At 41.1% G+C, this 19,587-nt stretch overlaps 1 protein-coding gene across 1 annotated transcript; it reads right to left on the minus strand.

The window, feature by feature from the left end:
• On the minus strand, positions 1-3,473 carry C3H8orf82 (chromosome 3 C8orf82 homolog). Its single transcript, XM_007488812.3, has 3 exons — positions 3,139-3,473; positions 1,833-1,881; positions 1-1,094 (listed from the first exon to the last, which is right to left on the minus strand). Exons 1-3 carry the CDS (start codon positions 3,331-3,333, stop codon positions 649-651), a joined length of 690 nt encoding a protein of 229 aa, XP_007488874.1. The 5' UTR covers positions 3,334-3,473; the 3' UTR covers positions 1-648.
• Between the last annotated feature and the right edge of the window lie 16,114 nt (positions 3,474-19,587).

Consider the following 19,587-nt stretch of genomic DNA (forward strand, 5'->3'; position numbering starts at 1 on the left):
TTGTAAGCTCCATGACAGCAAAGCTGTCATCCTTTTTAATGTTCATATCTTCAGTGCTCAGAATAGGGTCTAGCACAGAGAAGCCACATTTCTTGAATTAAGCTGAATTTAAATGTCAGAAGTGTGGAGCCTGAACCATCACTGTCTCCACCCTCAGGGAGCAGTGGGTTAGGCCCAGGGAGGTTACATGAGGACAGGTATGAAGGCACTTTCCTTTAAGGCCTTGTCTTGACTCCCTGGCATGGTGTAGCAGGGGAAGTCTTTATCCTTATAGTCCGCAACTCCCCTAGATCATTCCAGAATACCTACTGCTGGGAGAATTGCCTTGTTCTAACTCTGCCCTGCCCCCTTTCTCTTGTTTATTAGTGGGCTTTACCAGCCTCAGTCACCAGAGGGCAATAAGTACATCACAAGAAGCACTCTCTCTTAATCCTTGTTAAGGTGCCTTTAGCCCCAGGACCTATCTTTGCTAAGGGTCTCCCCCCACTGCCCTTCTCAGCACCAGCAATCTCCTGGCCTTAGGTGGGAGTCATGTTCCTGAAAGTTATTATTTGCGATAGCTTGGACTGACATTTTCCTAATGTCCACATCCCTGGGGCAGAGGAAGAAAAAACAGACAATGGATGAAGGAGAAGGGGGTACAATGCTTCAAGGCCCACAGGATTTAGAAAATAGGGGTGCAAGGTCCATGGTCAGGGGGTATTTCTGGCCTTGCCACAGGATATGGGTGGGCAGTGTAGCTCCTCCTGGTGGATACTGGAAGCAGCTACTGAGCTCAAAGGCCAGAGAAGAGCGGACTAGCCCCACACCACCAGCCAGTTTAGGTGCTGGGTGATAAAGCCGTCCATTGGCAGGAAGGGGCATCAGTCGAGCAGGCTCAAAGGGTATAGCCAGGGCCTCACCTGCTCCACCATAAGAGAGGCGTGGAGGCCCTGGGCCATCTGCCAGCAGATGTGTGAAGACCACAGGCAGGTCATCACAGCGAATGAAGTTTCGTTCACGGCCACAAAGTGAGACAAAGGGAAAGGTGTCTTCATAGCGACCACTCTGGTTCTTCCTCAGGCGGGAGAAGAAGAAGATGAGAAACTGCCGGTCTGCAGGGTAGAGGAAGGAAGGGTTTGAAAGCCCCCAAATGGACGAGAGAGAATCACAAAGTCAAAGAACATTTGAGTTTGAAGATGGTCTTCATCTTCAACCCCCCATTTTATGTTTGTTGAAAGTGAAGCTCAGAATGCAAAACTCATCAGAGACCACATGGAAAATGTTAGGGGGTAGGGTTTAGGGGAGGGATAAGGGGACTGGGGAGAGTCAGGAAGGGCTGGGCATTGGGAGAGGTCACTATTATTACTGAAGCCTGTGTTGCCCAAAGGAAAACCTATGTGCTGTCAGGGAAATCTGGATGTTAGAGGATCTGGGTTTGAATCATGCCTTTTGTATAATGTGTGTATTCCTGGGCAAGGCACTTGACCTGAGTCGTGATTTTCTCCTCTAAAGGAGTATGTGAGCTAAGGTTCCTTAAAGCTCTAAATCCTATCCTGGTCATTCGGTACAATTCTTTCTGGGCAGAGGATGCTCTCATTAGTAGCCAACATAATTATTTTTCCCACTTCAGGCAGACAGAGTGGGGAGAATGAGGGAGGTAAGTTTCCTGAGAACCATCTCTCCAGCACTCATTAATGTTGATAGTTGGGGAGCTCATTATCCATCAGGAGAAGGGAAAGAAAGCAGGAGGCCTGGGAAAAGACCTGGGCTTATTAACTGGCCTCGGTGGGTCTCAGTGTCCTGATGGAAAGGCTTGGGCTCATCAAGGGTTGGAAGTGGGTAGGTGGTACCTTTGAAGCAGGTGATGAAATTCTTCACTTTAGCATCGTCCAGGAAAAGCTGCAGGACATGGGCAAGGGATAGAGACAAAGAGAGAGGGATAAGAGCTAGACTTCCTCTCAACGCAGGAAGGAAGAGTGGTGCTGATCCAGGAGGGTGTACACTGTGTATATTTGAATGTGATGTAGACAAGCACATGTGTTTGTGTGCAAATGTGCCTATATCCCCTTGGTTTTGAAAATACTATTTTATTGCCCCTTTAGGCCTTGCTACTCATCCCCCTGGGGGCAAGATAGTATTCATTGCATGTCTAGTGCCTAGAGCATAGCACTTGAATATTTCAAGGAGATCCATGATGATGTTGATGAGGTATCTCTCCCCTGATTACAGGTTACAACATAACTGTAACTTCTTTCCAGGCAATTTGTGTGTGTGTGTGTGTGTGTGTGTGTTGCCAGAGATTCTCCATAGGAGGAGCCATCCCAGGTATTAAGTGACTTCCCTCTAGATCTTTTGAGGTTTTAGGTACTATCTGTCATTATTGCAAAATGATTGTCTCTATGAGGTCATTTTGCTGATGAACTTTTCTTGGATGTCATCCCTTTACAACCATTTCTTATACATAGATCCATCCTGTTGGGAATATTCTGAAGCTTACTTATGTCTGTCATGTGCCACTCTATGCCAATTAATCACATTGTCTTTGATTATTCAGAAATTAGAGTGTTTCCACATTCTCAGACGTATAGCATTATTGGGAGAACATTGGCATTCAAATGAGGGTTTTGTGTGGGAGGAAGCAACTTGGAACCATTAAAAGTTCCACATGCAATTTCCCCTCAACATCCTGGGCTGTAATTCTGGATCTAGCTCTACATACCTGGCTGTTGCACATGTGGACCCATAGGCTAACTCAGGACTAAGCATGTAGTCTGAACAACAGGCATTTCCCCCTTCATTTGGTTATTCTAGGGCAGTTATTAGGCTCATCTCTTTAGGGCGTTCATGGGATCTCATGGAGAAGACCTTGTCTTATTCTGGGCGACTGACCCTGTGAGCAAGCAGGGAAGCTGGATGACAAGCCCCAGCAAGCACAGTCTCAGGGGCTTAAGTAGCCAGAGTTGAATTGAACTGCATGAGTAGGGCTCCCGGGCCTGTGTATATGCTGCTTTAGGGGACTGTGTAATTAAACACACACACATGTACTCACATTCATACACGCACGCACGCACGCACCCCCCCCCCGCCCCGGTAGGCCACGCCCCCTTAAGCCCCGCCTTCCACCCCTCCCCCTCCCTTCCAGGCGCGTCAGCTCACCTGGCCTTGATGGTCAATGTAGTAGAAATACTCGCGGGTCCTGGGCTCGGGGCTCTGGCCCTGGGTGTAGGAGGGGCCCTTGCCACAGCCCACGCCGCTGGCCGCCCGAGCCCCGACCCCGCGAGAAAGGGTCAAGGTCAGGGCCAAAGGCAGAGCCCCAGCTCGGAGCCTGAGGCAAGCGCCTACCGGGGACATTCTCCAACCGTCTGACCCGAGGCCGCTCTGGCCCAGCCTCCAGAGCCGGAAGTTGCCTGTCAGTCACGGACAGGCGAGGGGTGGTGTTATGGGAACACTTGTCTCCCGGCTGCTGACACCCGTTAGTCCGGAGTTCCGGGAAGGCGGGAGAGGGAAGAAAGGGAAGAAGGACTAGGGGGAGGGGAAGTGAGATGAAGAGGAAGGAAGACTGGGTATGGTGGAGATAATTCTTATTACTCTTATTTGAAGCTCAAGGACCTTAGTCACTGTTGGAAATATTCTGAAGCTTGTTTACACCTGCCACAAGCCACTTTTCTTTTTTTTTTAAATTTTCTCCTAAGTGGTCTCCTGTTTCTGAATGTGCCCACTTCTTTACCAAAAGCCTGACCCCTTTCAGAGTCCTCTTCCAGTCCCTTCCTTATTCTTCTTTTTAGGTACCCATTGTCATTAGAAGGAAAGTTTTCTTTTCTTTTCTTTTTTTTTTTTAAGCTCTTACCTTCCGTCTTGGAATCAACACTCTATTGGTTCCAAGGCAGAAGAGTGGTAAGGGCTAGGCAATGGGGCTTAAGTGACTTGCCCAGGGTCACATACCTAGGAAGAGTCTGAATCCAGATATGAACCTAGGACCTCCCATCTTTAGGCCTGGCTCTCAATCCACTGAGCCACCCAGCTGCATGCACATGTCACTTTCAAGCACTCTCACTGCTCTTTGATTTTTTAGAAATTAATGGTGTTCCAAGATGTTATCTCTCTGGCCCTCAGTTTCTTAATTTGTAAAATGAATGTGGGGGAGTATGGTCTTTGGCCATGTTGTGTTTACTATGTGGCAGGCAGAAAAGAGGATTTTTGAGGTTCCTTCTAGCTACAAATCTATGATCTGAGGATCATAGAGTGTAACCCCCATCTTTCTCACCCCCTGGAGAAGTAATGATTTTGGAATGCCTATTCTACACCTTCTGCCTTTAGCCTCAGGTTTTTTTGTTTTTTTTTTTAAACCCTTACCTTCTGTCTTAGAATCAATACTATATATTGGATCGCAGGCCAAAAAAAAAAAAAGGCTAGGCATTGAGGATCAAGTGACTTGCCCAGGAAGTTTCTGAGGCCATATTTGAACCCAGGAACTCCAGACTCCACACCTAGCTCTCCATCCATTGAGCCTCCTAGCTTCCCTTTGGCCTCAGTTTATCATACCAATCTGAGTGAGTAAAGAGGAGGCCTACATTCCCTTCTTCCATTCGCTCCAAACAACATATATCACAGATAACAAAGAATGTGTCTTAACTGGCAGGGACCTTAGAAATGTAGTTCAATGACCTCATTGAGGTAGGTAGTTGAACTAGATGCTCCCTAAGGTACCTTCAAACTCTTATGTCTATGATCATATGTTCTTTTACAGATGAAGAAACTGAGGCCCAAAGGAGCAGAAACTTTGAGCAAGGTCCTATATCTACTGGCAGAGCTAAGACTCCTGGTCTTCTGATTCCTTATTATGAACTTTTTTCATTATAACATTTTCTCCTTTGCCCCAGTTTCTGAAAAGATGTGACTCCCCGCCCCCCCCCAAGCTCTTGTGTAAGTAAACTTGATAAACACTTCCTCCCTTCTCCAGCAGATCACTTCTTTGACATTCCCCTCTCTAATCTTCAGCTTCCCTAACTACTAGTTCCTTCCCTGCTGCCCATACACATTCAGTCTCTGCCATCCTCAAAAAACCCTACTGTCATATTGTCTCTTTTTCAGCCAAAGTCCTTGAAAGAGCTATCTACATTTGATGCCTCTGCTTCCTCCCAACTTTTTCCTTCTCCATCCCCCTGTAATCTGGCTTCCAAACTCATTTCTTAACTGAAACTTCTCTTGGAGATCTGGCATTAAGGGATCATTAACTTTCCAGTCTTCTTCCTGCTTGACCTCTCAGCTATATCTGTCATTGTTTCCTCTCCTCTCCTCATGGATACTCTCTTCTATATTATGGCTTTTTGAGATATTCCTATCACTTGGTTCTTTTACTTGTCTGATTGCTCCTTCTTAACTTTCCCAACTCCCATATCTAGAATATATTCTCTCCTCATTTTTGATTCTTGGAAACAAATCATTATTTCCTTCAAGATTTAGCTCAAATGCCATTTTCTTCTTGATGTCTTTCCTATCTATTTTTGTATCCCCAGTGATGTTCCTGGGCCCATCACTTCTTACTGCCTCTACAACCTTCTTTCTATGCCCAGGCTTTTTAAACTTTTGAGTGTTATTGTCCTTGCTAAAGCTTTGTCTGGCTGCCTCTGAGGGAACCTAAAGCAATAATAATCCTGGTAGTTGGTATTTCTTTCCAGCTTGGGAAGAGAGAAAGCTAATGGGAGAACAAGACTGGAGAGTGGGTTTCCCCTCACTCTTACGGGGAAGAGTTTTTGACATTTTCTAGAGAGGAGACATAGAGCTGAGGTGCAATCATGTAAGCCTTTGGTGGTGACATTTGTAGTTACCTTCTTTAAACTCAAAATTCCAAAAAAAGATGGTGACCAGGGGGCAGCTAGGTGGTTCAGAGGTTTGAGAGGCCAAGAGACATAAGGTCCTGGATTCAAATTTAGTCTCAAGCATTTCCTAGCTGTGTGACCCTGGGCAAGTCGCTTAACCTCTATTGCCTAGCTCTCTCTGCTCTTTTGCCTTGGAACCAATACACAGAATTGACTCTAAGACAAAAGATACGGGTTTTTAAAAAAGGTGACTGCTATAGATACAAAGGGAGTTATGATTGTGGTTTTTTAAATCTAGGGTGCTCACTTTGGTGGCTACAAATTTGAAGACAGGAACTGCTAGTCTTTATTCCTTTCCTTTGCTTTTCTTAGCTTTGTGAGCCTGGATCATGTTTTTAAATTGTGTCCTTTTATTTTGTTAAAGACTGAATTTGATGGAGTAATTACATAGCTTCTATGGTTGACTATCCATTTCCCTGTGTCTCTTTGTGGCATGAGGGTATAGGATAGCTCTGGAAGCTAGAGAGACCTATATTCAGGGCTGGGATTTCAACCCCTAGTCCATTGTTGGAGAGGTTTTTTTTTTTTTACTCACTGGTAACATAATTACAAACTATTTCATATCTATACTTCCAAGGGAAGCAGAATTGCTATAAACCTAGGTCCTTTGAGGAACCATTTGTACAAAAATATTTATAGCTGCTCTTTTTGTGGTGACAAAGTTGGAAACAAAAAAGGATGTCCCTTAATTGGGGAATGGATGAACAAACTATGGTATATGACAGGGATGGAATATTATTTTTGCTGTAAGGAATGAACAACAGGATAATTTCAGGAAGAGCTGGAAAGACCTATGTGAACTGATGTAGAGTGAAATAAGCAGAACCAGGAGAACATTGAACATAGTAACTGAAATATTGTGGAATGATCAAATGTGACAGATTTTGCTACTAATAGCAATATAATGATCCAGGACAATTCTGAGGGACTTATGACAAAGAATGCTATCTACCTCTAGAGAAAGAACTGGTCGAGTCAGAATGCAGATGAAAGTGTATGATTTATCACTTGTTTATTTGGGCATATGATTTGGGGGTTTGGGTTCAATAAGATTATTCACTTACAAAAATGTGGAAATGTTTTATGTGATAATACATGTATAACTCAGATTGAATTGCTTATCACATCTGGGAGGTGGAAGGGAAGAAGAGAGGGAGACAATATGAATCATATAACTTTGGAAAACTTATGTAGAAATTTGTAATAAAAAAAAAGAACTATTCTGAAATATTCCAGAAACCCCTCCAAAACCTAGGCCCTTTGAAAATTTGTCTCATAAGACATAATCCCAATCCATTTCTGAAGACTTCGAATTTTCTGGATCATGATGTGCCATAGCATAGTTTACTGGTAGAGAGGGGATTCAAATTGAGGTCAGAAAACCCGAGTTTGAATCATTACTTTTTGTTACTTGTGACCTTCAGCTTCAGTTTACTCATCTTTAAAAAAAGTAGGTTGGATCTAATGTTTAGGATTACTTCAAGCTTTAAAAACTTATGAACCTTTGACTTGTGGGTAGGACATTCTTGGCATTCCAGAGTTTCTTTAACTTTGCCTCTAATGATGGCTTTTAGGGGCTTCCTGTGTTTGTTATGGCTGAGGGAAGCATTTTCCAATTGGAAATTCCATGGGAACATCACTTAGAAAAGCTCTTTTCCCAACATCTCCCTTTTTGATGCTGTGACTACAGACCCTTGTAATGCTGTGCTTGAAAGGTGGCCATCCTGTTGCCCATCAGTTCCCAAGGGCTTACCCATCATTTCTACAAAGATGACTGAGATCTCTATGTCTAGTCCCAGTCTCTCTCCTGAGCTTCATTCCTGTATCACTAGTTACAGCTATTAGACATTTCAAAATGACATCAGAAGGACATCTTAAACTCAACATGTTTCTAGGGAAACACTTCTTTTCTCTGCAAATTCTCCTGTCTTCCAAACTTTGAAATTTCTGTCAAAGGCTCCACTATCCTTTCAATTTTCCAGGTTCAGAACTGTAGCATTTTTGAGGCTTCTACATTTTTCCTCATTTCACATATTCAATTAATTGTCAAACCTGGTTGTTTCTACCTTCAAAATATCTTTTGTATTGGCTCCTAATCACAGTTGCCACCAGGTTTAAACAACTCTTGCACAGATACTGAAGGAGCCTTTTTTCTCCTTGTTTCATCTCATCACCTGATAGACTCCTCTTTTGTTGCTGCCAAATAATTATCCTTAAGCTTTGATCTGACCATATGATACTCCTAATCAATCAACTCTCTTAGATTCTTATCACGTCTAGGATGAAATTCCTTTTTAGCTTTAAAGTCCTATACATCCTGGTCCAAACCTACCTTTCCAGACTCATTAGGTATTATTTGACTGTACACATCCTCCCCTCCCCCCTCGCCCCTTTTTAAACCTTCATCTTCTGTTTTAGAATTATACTGAGTATTGACTCCAAGGCAGAAGAGTTGTAAGGGCTAGGCAGTGGGGGTTAAGTGACTTGTCCAGGGTTACCCAGCTAGGAAGTGTCTGATGCCAAATTTGAACCCAGGACCTCCCATTTCTGGGCATGACTCTCTCTCTGCTGAGCCTCCCGGCTGCTCCTGCCAATTGTAATAGATAATATTGGAGGGGGTATATTTGATGGGATACTGATAACTAATAGATCAGGTAGTTATCTTCTTTTGCCTACCCTCCTCCCTTTTATACCTCCCTTCCTCCCTCTTCCGAACTCCCTTACTCCCTTCTTCTTCCCTTTAGTTTCCCTTTCCCCCTTCTTCTAAGTCACTCAGGGTGAGCTATGATGTTTCAGAGGAAATACTCCTTTCTCTTCTTTATCTCAAGTAAGGGTTTATTGGGGAAAACAGGAAAGATGGATGAAGGTAAGAGGGTTGGAGGTTTTGTGAATTTCAAAACTATTCCACCCTAATCAGACCATTCTTTAGAAGATCTGATTTAGCTATTTCCTGATCAATAACAATAGAGATACTTGGAATAACAGAATCAGGTCTTGGAAACTCTAAATTCTCCACCCTTCTTAGTTTAACAAGATTAGGAAGGTCTGCATAAAACTCAAGATTTAATTATCTAAGAAAATGGCCTTCAACAGACATGTGCAAAAAAAGGACAGACCTCTGGGCTATCCTAAGTCAAGCTTGAGCCACCATTGGCACATGTGAGATGCAGGAAGTGAGGTAGAGAACAGCCTCTGGAGTTCTCGTGACTTCCTGTGGGGAGGGCTAGATGCCAGTTCGATCCTGGAGCTCAAGCTTGGAGGATCCCTGCAGACAGCTTTCCTTCAGACCAGTCACGTGAGTGATAAGGACTGACCCCTTTCTCTGCCTTGGTTCTCCAGGGCCTTAAACTCCGGATTTGGCTCAGCCTGAGCCAGAGCAGGTTTTGAGTTAAACTCCTTTCCTTCTCTCCCTTTCTCTCTCTCCCTCTAATATTTTCTTCCTCCTGTTGTAATTAAATCACCATAAAATTTGGCAGCTGACTTGGGTATTTTATTATTTGGAATTTCACTTAGTGACCACTTAAATTTAGATTTTTTCAGTCTCAACCATAATTTCACCCTTTTCAGTTTCCCTATTATCTATAGCAAGTCTTAGGTTAGAGGATATTGAGAGAAATGGCAATTCAGTCTCTACCAGAAAACAGAGCAAGTCAGAGAGAGATATATGGACTATTGTCCTTCTTCTGTCTTCAAATCAGCCAGGCCACCTCCAACTTGATTATCCCAAGTCCCAGAGATAAACCCAGCTTCTTCCTTCAAAGTTACCACCATCAGCCAAGAAACCCCAAAATCCAGTCAGCAGTTGGCTCTTGCCTTCAACTGTTTGCCTGTAACATTCCAAATGGAATTTTCCTTTGATTGACAGCTGATCAATCTCCTTGTCTTGCTGCATGCCTTGTAATTTCTCTCTTCTCCACAATGATAAATTCTTCAAACAAACAGCAAGATGTTCAAGCAAGTTCTCTGTGGGGTAGTTGTGCTGGCAGCCATTATAGCTTACTGGATTTATAACATCATATATAGTAAAATGACCACTGTAAACCTTAAAATTTCTTAGACTTGTGAATGTTGGAAATTTCACCATTGGGAAATTTCATACTTGGAAAATTTCTTACTGATAGTCTATTGGAATGTGAACCCCATTGGCATGGGAGGTTCCTTCTCCTCCCTACTTAAGATTACTTTAGGACAAAAACCTTTTGCTGAACAATGGAAAGGACTTTGACCTATGCTTAAGCATAGAACAGGAATTTCTTTGAGTCATGATTGATTTTAGAATTGATACAATAGAGATACTTGGAATGACAGAAACAGGTCTTGGAAAATACAATTTCCACCCTACTTAGAGTAACAGGATTTAGGAAGGGCTGCAGCAAAGGATCAAGATTTAATTATTTGAGAATATGACCTTCAACAGACGTGCAAAGCCACAGACCTCTGGGCGGTCCTGGGTTAAGCTAGAGCCACCATTGGCACAGGGAAGACATGGACAGTGATTGGTAGATGTGAGAACTGAGGGGAGGGAACTTGGATGGTTTCCTTAAAGATAGAGGGGTCTGAGGACTGAGGGGTGGTTGGTTGGAGAGTTTTGGCTCTGAGTGGTTGGAGAGGTGCTCTGAGAAGCTTGCTCTGAAGGAAGCTGGAGGTGGAGGCCCCTGAGACTGTTTCTCCATTTTGGTCACGTGAGTAATAGGGACTGATCTCCTTTCTTTGCCCCAGCTATCTAAGGGCTTGGGCCTTTTGGCCCAGCCAAAACAGAAGGGGTATTTAAGCCCTATTCCCTTCTCTCCCTTTCTCTCTCCCTCTCTCTCTCTATCTCTAATTCCTTTCTTCCTCCTGTTTGTAATTAAACTCTATAAAAGGTTGACTGCTGACTTGAGTTTTCATTTAGGAATTACATAGCTGAATTCCTTGGTGACCTTAAATTAATATATATCAGTCTTTTAAAGTGATTTCCTTGTCACATTGTAGCTGACCACATGGGAGTCTAAAGAATTCTCTCAATAAACTTCTGAAATTCCTTACCTTTTTACTATACCATCTCACCACTTAGTCCCTTTTAACAAAAAACTTGGCTTAAAGACAGAGCTGCTAGAACACGTGAGTATAAAAAACTTTTTCTCTCTTCTCTTTTCTCCTTAAGTTAAATTGGAATCAGCAGTTTTTCTTTTTCTTCCCTTTAATCTTAAGGGACAGCTGGGTAGCTCAGCGGATTGAGAGCCAGGCCTAGAGACAGAAGGTCCTGGGTTCAAATCGGACCTCGGATACTTCCCAGCTGTGTGACTCTGATAGACAGAAAACAGCTGTTTTAAATCTCAGCAACAGGACCCTAAAGTCCTGGCTGGAAGAGCTGTTTCTAAATATCCTTTCCCTTAAAGAACAACTTCCTGGATTAGAAAAAAAAACAAAAAAAAACCCTGTGGAAAGTTTGTTGCTTTGCCCTGCTCCCCACGTGTTTTGTGAAATTAAAAAAAATATATAAAAATGAGTACTATATTCTTTGACAATTATATGGAGGCTGAAGAATTAGGGGCATTGAATGAAGGATACCTCCAAATTTTTATATTAATAGGTACTGTTATTTTTGTACTCCTCAATACTATATTTAGAGATGCTAAAATAAAAAAAATTGAGGATAAAATGCAAGCCCAATTAGAAGATCTAAAAAGTTTCTTACAGGATCAATTGGCAAACACCCACTCTACTAGAAACAGACCTGTTTCTGAACCTTTGAATGAGGAAATTTCCTTCCCTGAAATAGAGATGGAAAACACCTTCCCTATAGCCCAGTTAACAGACTGCTTCTCTCGTGTAGTGCAAATCTTGACTGAATTTAATCCCCAAAACCCTTCCCCTGCAATCCCAGTTTCTCATGTTCCCTCTCCTACAGAAAACCAAATTCCAACGCAAAGGAGATCTTGTCCTCCTAGAGAAACCTGTCCTTGTCAAACTGACCCACAGGTACAAAATTCAACTAGAGGCCTGTTTCCTCTAAGAGAAGTACCTGAAATAGGACGGAATGGGGATGTGGTGACTTTAAGACATAGGATACTGTTTACTCCCCAAGAAATAAATGAATTTACACGAAATATCCCCACATATGAACAAGATCCTTTTCTAGTAACAAAAAAGATGGGAGACATATTTTTTCAGTATAATCCATCTTACAAGGACATTGAGAACTTACTACAGGCTTTTTTAAGTGAACGTGAAAAAAATAAAATAATTGCTCATGTCAACAAAACCTGGGGGCATAATGCAGCACATTGGCCATCTCAGGATCCCGAATGGGACTATAACAATCCTGAGGATTATCTACAACTATACCATTGTAGAGAGGCCATCCTCACAGCAATGAAGGAATGTGCAGACAGTACAGATAAGTGGATGGAACTGGAAAAAATTAAGCAAAAGGAAGAAGAAACACCTTCTAGATTTATGGATAGAATTATCGAGTTTGGGGACAGATACTTAGATTGGGACTTAACTAAAGAGAGTAGTTTAAGACAAGTTAGAAGAATCTTTGTAAATAACTCTTGCAAAGCAATTAAGAATTATTTTAGAACACAATGCCCAAGATGGTCAGATATGGACCTTGAAGAATTGCGAAAAACAGCTATATATGTTTTATGTTTATGATTGTAGATTCGGTGGAATACCTGGGCAACACCATGATGCTCATACTACAATGGCAATTCCAAAAAGAAACTGTCCTTTGGCACATTATGACTCAAGTTTATATCATCTCCATGGTGGCTATACAGACTGACTTATTAGAAGAACATTTATAGATTTGTAATCCCCAAAAAGGCAGCAAAGATAATGGTGGTGGATACTAACTTGGAAAATGTTATTAAGAACATGTTTGAGGAATTTATCAAGGCTAAAGGGCTAGACCAGATTAAGGATAAGGGACATGGACAGACTGATAGTACACCCAAAGAGGAAGACAGAAAGGCAAAGAAAACAAAGACTAATGCACAGAGAAATGACAGTGACAAGGACACTAAGTCTGATAGTGAACCTGAGAAAATTTTTCCACTAAAGGATGTCACTAAGTTATCAAGTACAGCTGGTATGTTACATTCAAGAGTGCATAGATAGTTTACAACCCAGGAACTTGATTCCCTGAAGAAACGGCTTCCAAAATTTATTGAGCAGCCCTATAAGATTCAGAAAGAACTCAAATGTGCTTTCTGGATCTTTGATCCAGATTTCCAAGATGTGGAATTTCTCTTGTCTGAACTGTTTAGCCCCCATGAGCATCGCTAATTCATTGAAAAGACCAGGTCAGAAAACAACCTGACTAGTTGGCCCATAGAGGAGCAAAGGGAAGACCTTGATTTTGCAAATCCCACAAGCATGTCCTACTTAAGGAAATTTAGGGAAGACTTACTCCAAGCTATTAAGCTCTATTGTTCAAAGCCTAATGTATGGGCAAGATTTGATAAACTCATGCAAAATACAGGGGAACATCCAGCTTCATTCATAGCTTGTCTCTCTGAAATGGCTGAATTAATTATGGGTTTAGAGGCAAATACTGAGGAGTCTACAAATCACGTGAGAAAACAGTTTTTGAAAGGGTGCACACCTCACTTAAAGAATTTTTAAACATTACTCCCCAAAGTATGATACTGTGAGTCTGATCGAATTACGTGAAACCACTACTTACATTCATGAAAATTATTCAGAACAACATAAACAAATGCAAGATTTAAAGGAAAAATTAGAGGTAACAGAAAATTTAAGAGACAAGGAGATTGAGGAAATCAAGAAACTGAATACTGTTAGAACTTACACAAAACCTATTTATAAACCAAAAACAGTACAGAGAGAAGCTAGACAGTGCTTTTTTCTGCCATAAGAAAGGACACCTGATCAAAGACTGTTTTCTGAAAAAGAAATATGAAGTAAATAACAACAAAACCACATAAGCTAGATACAGAAAGCAAAATTCCACTTGCTGTTCTCATTGTAAGCTAAAATCCACACAACAGGCAACTGATTTAGTGAAAACGCAACAGGCTATTAAATCAGGAGCCAAACATGGTTAGGAGAGAATTATGAAGCCAGGCCTATAATGTATGTAGTTTGGTACATGGAGACAGCAGCAATAGTGAAAAAGAGACTGCTAAAATTAGGAGAAAAAAGATAAGAATTGTGGAAATTTAGTACAAGAAAGTGAATCTGTGAGTGATAGCAAATGCAATAAATCAAGAGACAGGCAGAGACAAATAAAACAGCTAGATGCAGAAGTTAAGGACATGATTTCTCAAATGGCAACAGAGATAAGAGACTCAGAGAAAGGCTGTATAGTAACCAAACAAGAAAAAAGTGCAAATCAAATCAAAACATTCTTGGAGAACTTTTTTCAGTGCAGAGTGGGTACAGGGATTGAATTGTGTAAAAGGAAAAGACAGACAAAGTCACTGATTTAGATAATATAAAATTTACTGAAAATGAAGCTGACATTACATTTGAAAATAATTATCCTATTCAAAGTAATGGAAGTGAAATGACAGTTGAATTTGAAAAGAGGAATGGAATGGAAGTCTTAGTAGCTGAAAGAACAACCAAGGATTCAAATAGCAGGCTTGAAGCTAACATTCTAAGTGGCAGAGGGGAATCTGGCCAAATAAACTTTTGTGAGAATATAGTATAATCAGCCTCATATGAAGACTTCATAGGAAATAAGTTAAAGAGTTAACTTATCCAAATATACAGTTGGGAGAGGGTAGAAAAGAAATGTACAATGATTCAGTAGCAACAGACATCTTAGCTACACAGCCAGAAACATACATATGCAGTACTGTGGGAAAGAATGAAGGCACACATCCTAATCATGCAGGGGAAAATGCAGATGTACTAAACTCATTCCCAGAAGAAAATAACATCATAGAGGGACAGATTTCTATCTCTACACAGGCAAAAGAGAGGGAAATTGAACAAAACCTTCTAGCTGATGAGAAGAGTAAAATCTATAAATATTAATAATAACAATATTACATATCTGCAAGAAGAAACTAACCCCATACCATCAAGTTTACCAACTTAACACAAAAATCTAAAGCTTATCAATGAGAAACAACCAGAAACTGATTTGGGAAACACAGAAGCTGGTGACATAGGATTAGATCAACGCACAAAGCCAGAGTTAACAACATCTGACACAAGTTTACATGGCACTGAACAAAATCCAATGAATAACATAAGGATTGGATTCTCTGAGTCAGATTCAGATACACAGTCAGAAGGAATTCCAGAGGGTGTAATAATAATGGACCAAGATGATTTAGAACAGACGCCATACCAATTTTATAAGCTTTATGAAGAGGTAGATGAAGAAGGGGATGTGTGGGACACAAGTGAGAAAATTGAATACCTGAAACCAGTACAATCAAAATCTTACCAAGATTATAATGATGAGATATTTTTTGGGCACAGAACAAATTGTATTCTATTGGAAGAACTTTATGTAAGATTAGGAGTTGATAATAAAGATGACTTTATAGAGAAGTTGAATTACATGGCTTGTACAGATATGGATTTTGAATGGGAAGGAGGATATCAAGGAACATATTAAAGAACTGGAGGAGGAGAGACAGATATACAATTTTACATCTATTCTCTAACTTCAAAAATATGACAAATACCATTCATGCAGTGAGAGTGAAATCAAGATTAGTTAAAGTTTCATAGAGTAACATACAACACAAGACCTTGTGAGAATGAAGACTAGTTTTAGGTAGAAAAGAAAATATTCCAGCAAAAGAACAACTAAGTAATTCAACAAGAACATTCCTAAGCTTGTAGCAAAAAACTCCAACTTCATAACGATGACAGGCATAAACACCTAGAATGCTATGGAAGTATAGATTCACATTGGACGAATTTGTTATCAAAGACTTTAATATCAAGTTATAGTTGAGAACTGAAACAGGTTATCCATATCTCTCAACCTTCACCCTAAATAATCTCTACCGGGGGAAGGAAGAGGGGAGGGTATACCATGAAGATATCTCTTGTTTCAGATACTTCACAAGAAACAACAATGGGATCACGTCATCAATGAAGATACATACAAATGACATATGATTTTTAAAAAAGCACTAGTCATAAGCAGCAACATGAGTAGCCCTAGGGGGAAAAATCAATAACAGTCTTTGTGAATGAAAGCCTATGAATGGAAAACAAAGGAAAGCACCCAAGACTCCTTATCAACAGAAATTACAGACAAGAGAGCATTGCACATGTTAAAATGATAGCCTATAAATGGAAACTATGAAAGGAAAGCACTGCAAAAGCCAGTAAAACAAAGTAAAGGAAACATGCATTTAAAAGATTAGCAGCCATAGAAAAGTCTCTATACATACTATACAAACTCTCTGCTTACAATAGCAACAGTAATAAAAGTAACAAATTATTTCAAATGAATACATAACTCTATGACCAAACAAATTACATTATATATAAATTATATCTCCAAGACATAACTAAAAACAACATATAATAAATCTTGTGAAAAATTCAAACATCAAAAAGAAAACTTTCAAATTCATATTCTTAACAATAAATCTAAGAACCTATACTGCTTACACCCACCCATGAAGATGAACACAAGTAAAGCTTACTTCCACTTGTGAAGATGGACACAAGTAATGCTTACTTCCATACATGAAGAATTACTGATGAATTCTGACAAGCACTCATGAAGAACTCATAGCTTACTTCCATGCACAATGAAAATTTCAATCTTAAATACATGCACATGTAAAAATCTTACATGTATGCATGTTCCTGATTGTTCCAGTATGTTCTTGATTGTTCCAGTTTGTTCTTGAATTGAACACAGGACTACAATTAAGATTGACAGCAGGGAAGAGTGGCCTGCTGACCAGATGACGAAGGACACACAGAGTTTCTACAATCAACATCAAAGGACATGGAAGGACTTTGAAAGTTTGGACTTGTGATCATGAGGTTATATAAGAATGCAACATACATGTTAACATCACATAGATACACACACATTACATAGAAATACACTGTAGGAAGAAATCTCATGGAATGGGTAAGTATACAACTTATGCATAGTTGCAAAACATAAAAGTCACACTGATATAAATTTCTGTGGAAAATTCAAACAAAGATATTTCTTATCTGTGTGAGTTGCACAGAAATCGAGAACAATGGATGTACATATGTAAATCTGTATAGATACAACCTATGTACATGTGTAAATACTAATGTACTAACAAACTATATTAGAATGATCTACTAATGTTCTAATGACTAAACTATAGGGACAGTTTAGGAAATTTGTTCAAAGTCTTAGGGAAGTAGGGACAGACAAAATTACTTAAGTATAGAACTTAGAATACATTATAATTATTGGTTAGCAATAGAAAATTTTACTTAGTTGGATTTGTAGACATTAGGAGATAAGACAGTTACATAATCAAAATGCTGTTGAAATTGTTGGAATTGTCTAAAAAATTGTTCCGTGAGTTATGTCAAAACTATATTTCATGTAAAATCTCTATTACCTAAACCATTTTTCCTATGCCCAAACTTAGCATAGAACTAGATAGACAGAATAGCTAAGTTTATGATTTGTTATTTTGGGAGGGTAAAGGAATATTTAATATAGTACAGGGTTAAGAATTAGGTAGTTAGAGATATAACAAAATATATCCAAAAGGTAAGTATCGTTAAAAAAAATGCTGGGTGCATTTTTAAAAAGACGAAAAGGGAGAAAATGTGGAGAAGAGAGAAATTACAAGGCATGCAGCAAGACAAGAAGCTGGAGATTGATCAGCTGCCAATCAAAGGAAAATTCCATTTGGAATGTTACAGGGAAATAGTTGAAGGCAAGAGCCAACTACTGACTGGATTTTGGGGTTTCTTGGCTGATGGTGGTGACTTTGAAGGAAGAAGCTGGGTTTATCTCTGGGACTTGGGATAATCAAGTTGGAGGTGGCCTGGCTGATTTGAAGACAGAAGAAGGACAATAGTCCATATATCTCTCTCTGACTGGCTGTTTCATGGTAGTGGCTGAATTGCCATTTCTCTCACTATCCTCCAACCTAAGACTCACTGTAGATAATAGGGAAACCTCCACCCCTCTTAGCTCCATCCTTCATCTTTTCCTGTTTTCCCCAGATACATCCCTGAGATAAAGAAAAGAAAGGAATATTTCCTCTGAAACCTTATAGCTCATCCTGAGTGACTTAGAAGGAGGCTAAAAAAGAAAGGGGGAGGGGAAGAAGAGGCTGGAAGAGGGAGAAAGGGAGATATAGAGGGAGGAGGGTAAGCAAAAGAAGATAACTACCTGATCCATTAGTTATCTAGTATCCATCAAATATACCCTCCAATATCATCTATTACACTATACACTCTTGATCCAGCCAAACTGGCCTTCTCTTTGTTCTTCACACTTCATCTTCTGCCTCCATGCCTTCTTCCTGGCAGTCCACCATGCCTGGTATGCACTTTCCTTTTATACCTGCCTGGTAGAATTCATCTCTTCCAAGCTGCAGCTTGATGATCACCTTTGGCATGAAGCCTTTCCTGATCCCCCAACTGTTGTTCAGTGCCCTTCCTGTCCAGACCACCTTGAACTATTTTGTATGTCACCTTTCTCCCCCTGGAACTACCTCCTTCAAGCCAGTCTCTTTCTCCCACTGATGAATTCCTCCCAGTGCTTCCCTTTGGGAGAGGAACCCAGGCTCACTGTTCCCTTCCCAGGTGATCTGACTTGTTGCACCTTCACTCCCATGACCCCTGGAGGGTCCCTTCACCAGCCTCCAAGCCGCCTTGTCAGCTCGCTTTTGTGTTGTCTCCTCCCAGAGAATGTAAGCTTCTGCTTTTCATTTCACTCTTTGTACCTGTATCTCCAGCACCTAGTAAGGTACCTGGTCCATAGCAGGTGCCTCCTAAATACTTGACTGCCTTCAGGTCTCATCGATGGGTCTGGGCCTTGTGAGACCCTTGTTCTACCCCCACTTCCTCTGACCCTTCTCCAAAGGCAGCCCTGGAGAGGGCTCGCCACAAGTAGACAACAAGTGTTCACAAAGTAAGGGCTAGGCCCGGGGTAGCTAGGTGGCACAGTGACCTGGAGCACTGGGCCCGGAGTCAGAAAGACCCGAGTTCACAGCCTGACATGCTGTGACAAATCACTTCACCCTTTTGCCTTTGTTTCTTCACCTATAAAATAAGCTGGAGAAGGAAAGAGCAAACCACTCCAGTGTATTTGCCAAGGAAATCCCAAATGGAGCCACAAAATGCCAGAAAGGAATGAACACCCAAAGTGGCTACGCCCAGATACACAGCTAGAAGCCCAGGGACCTTGGCAATGGAGTCTAACCCTCTCATTCTGCAAGTGAAGGAGGCCCGCATCAGGCTGGGCTCTGCACCAGCGGAAAGCTTCCTAGACTGGGAGCTGGTGTGAAGGCCCTGGAGGACAGGTGAAGCCCTCACTGCCCCTTTGTTCTCATCTCCAAGCTAACTCTCAGGCTTGGACTTTGAGATGGGGACTGAGGAGAAGCCTGGCCAACCGCACAGCCCTGCTAGGGACACAGAGGGTCCTGGGTGGCACAGGGTGACTGCAGCATGGCGGCCAATAAGCCAAGGACCTAGTTTAGGTAGGGAGCTACAGCAGATGGAACCAAGGAGCTACAAAAGGAATAATACCTAGCGTTTACATGGCACAAAGTACTTTTTTACA

Source organism: Monodelphis domestica, chromosome 3, assembly GCF_027887165.1.
Source record: "Monodelphis domestica isolate mMonDom1 chromosome 3, mMonDom1.pri, whole genome shotgun sequence".
Taxonomy (NCBI): Eukaryota; Metazoa; Chordata; class Mammalia; order Didelphimorphia; family Didelphidae; genus Monodelphis; species Monodelphis domestica.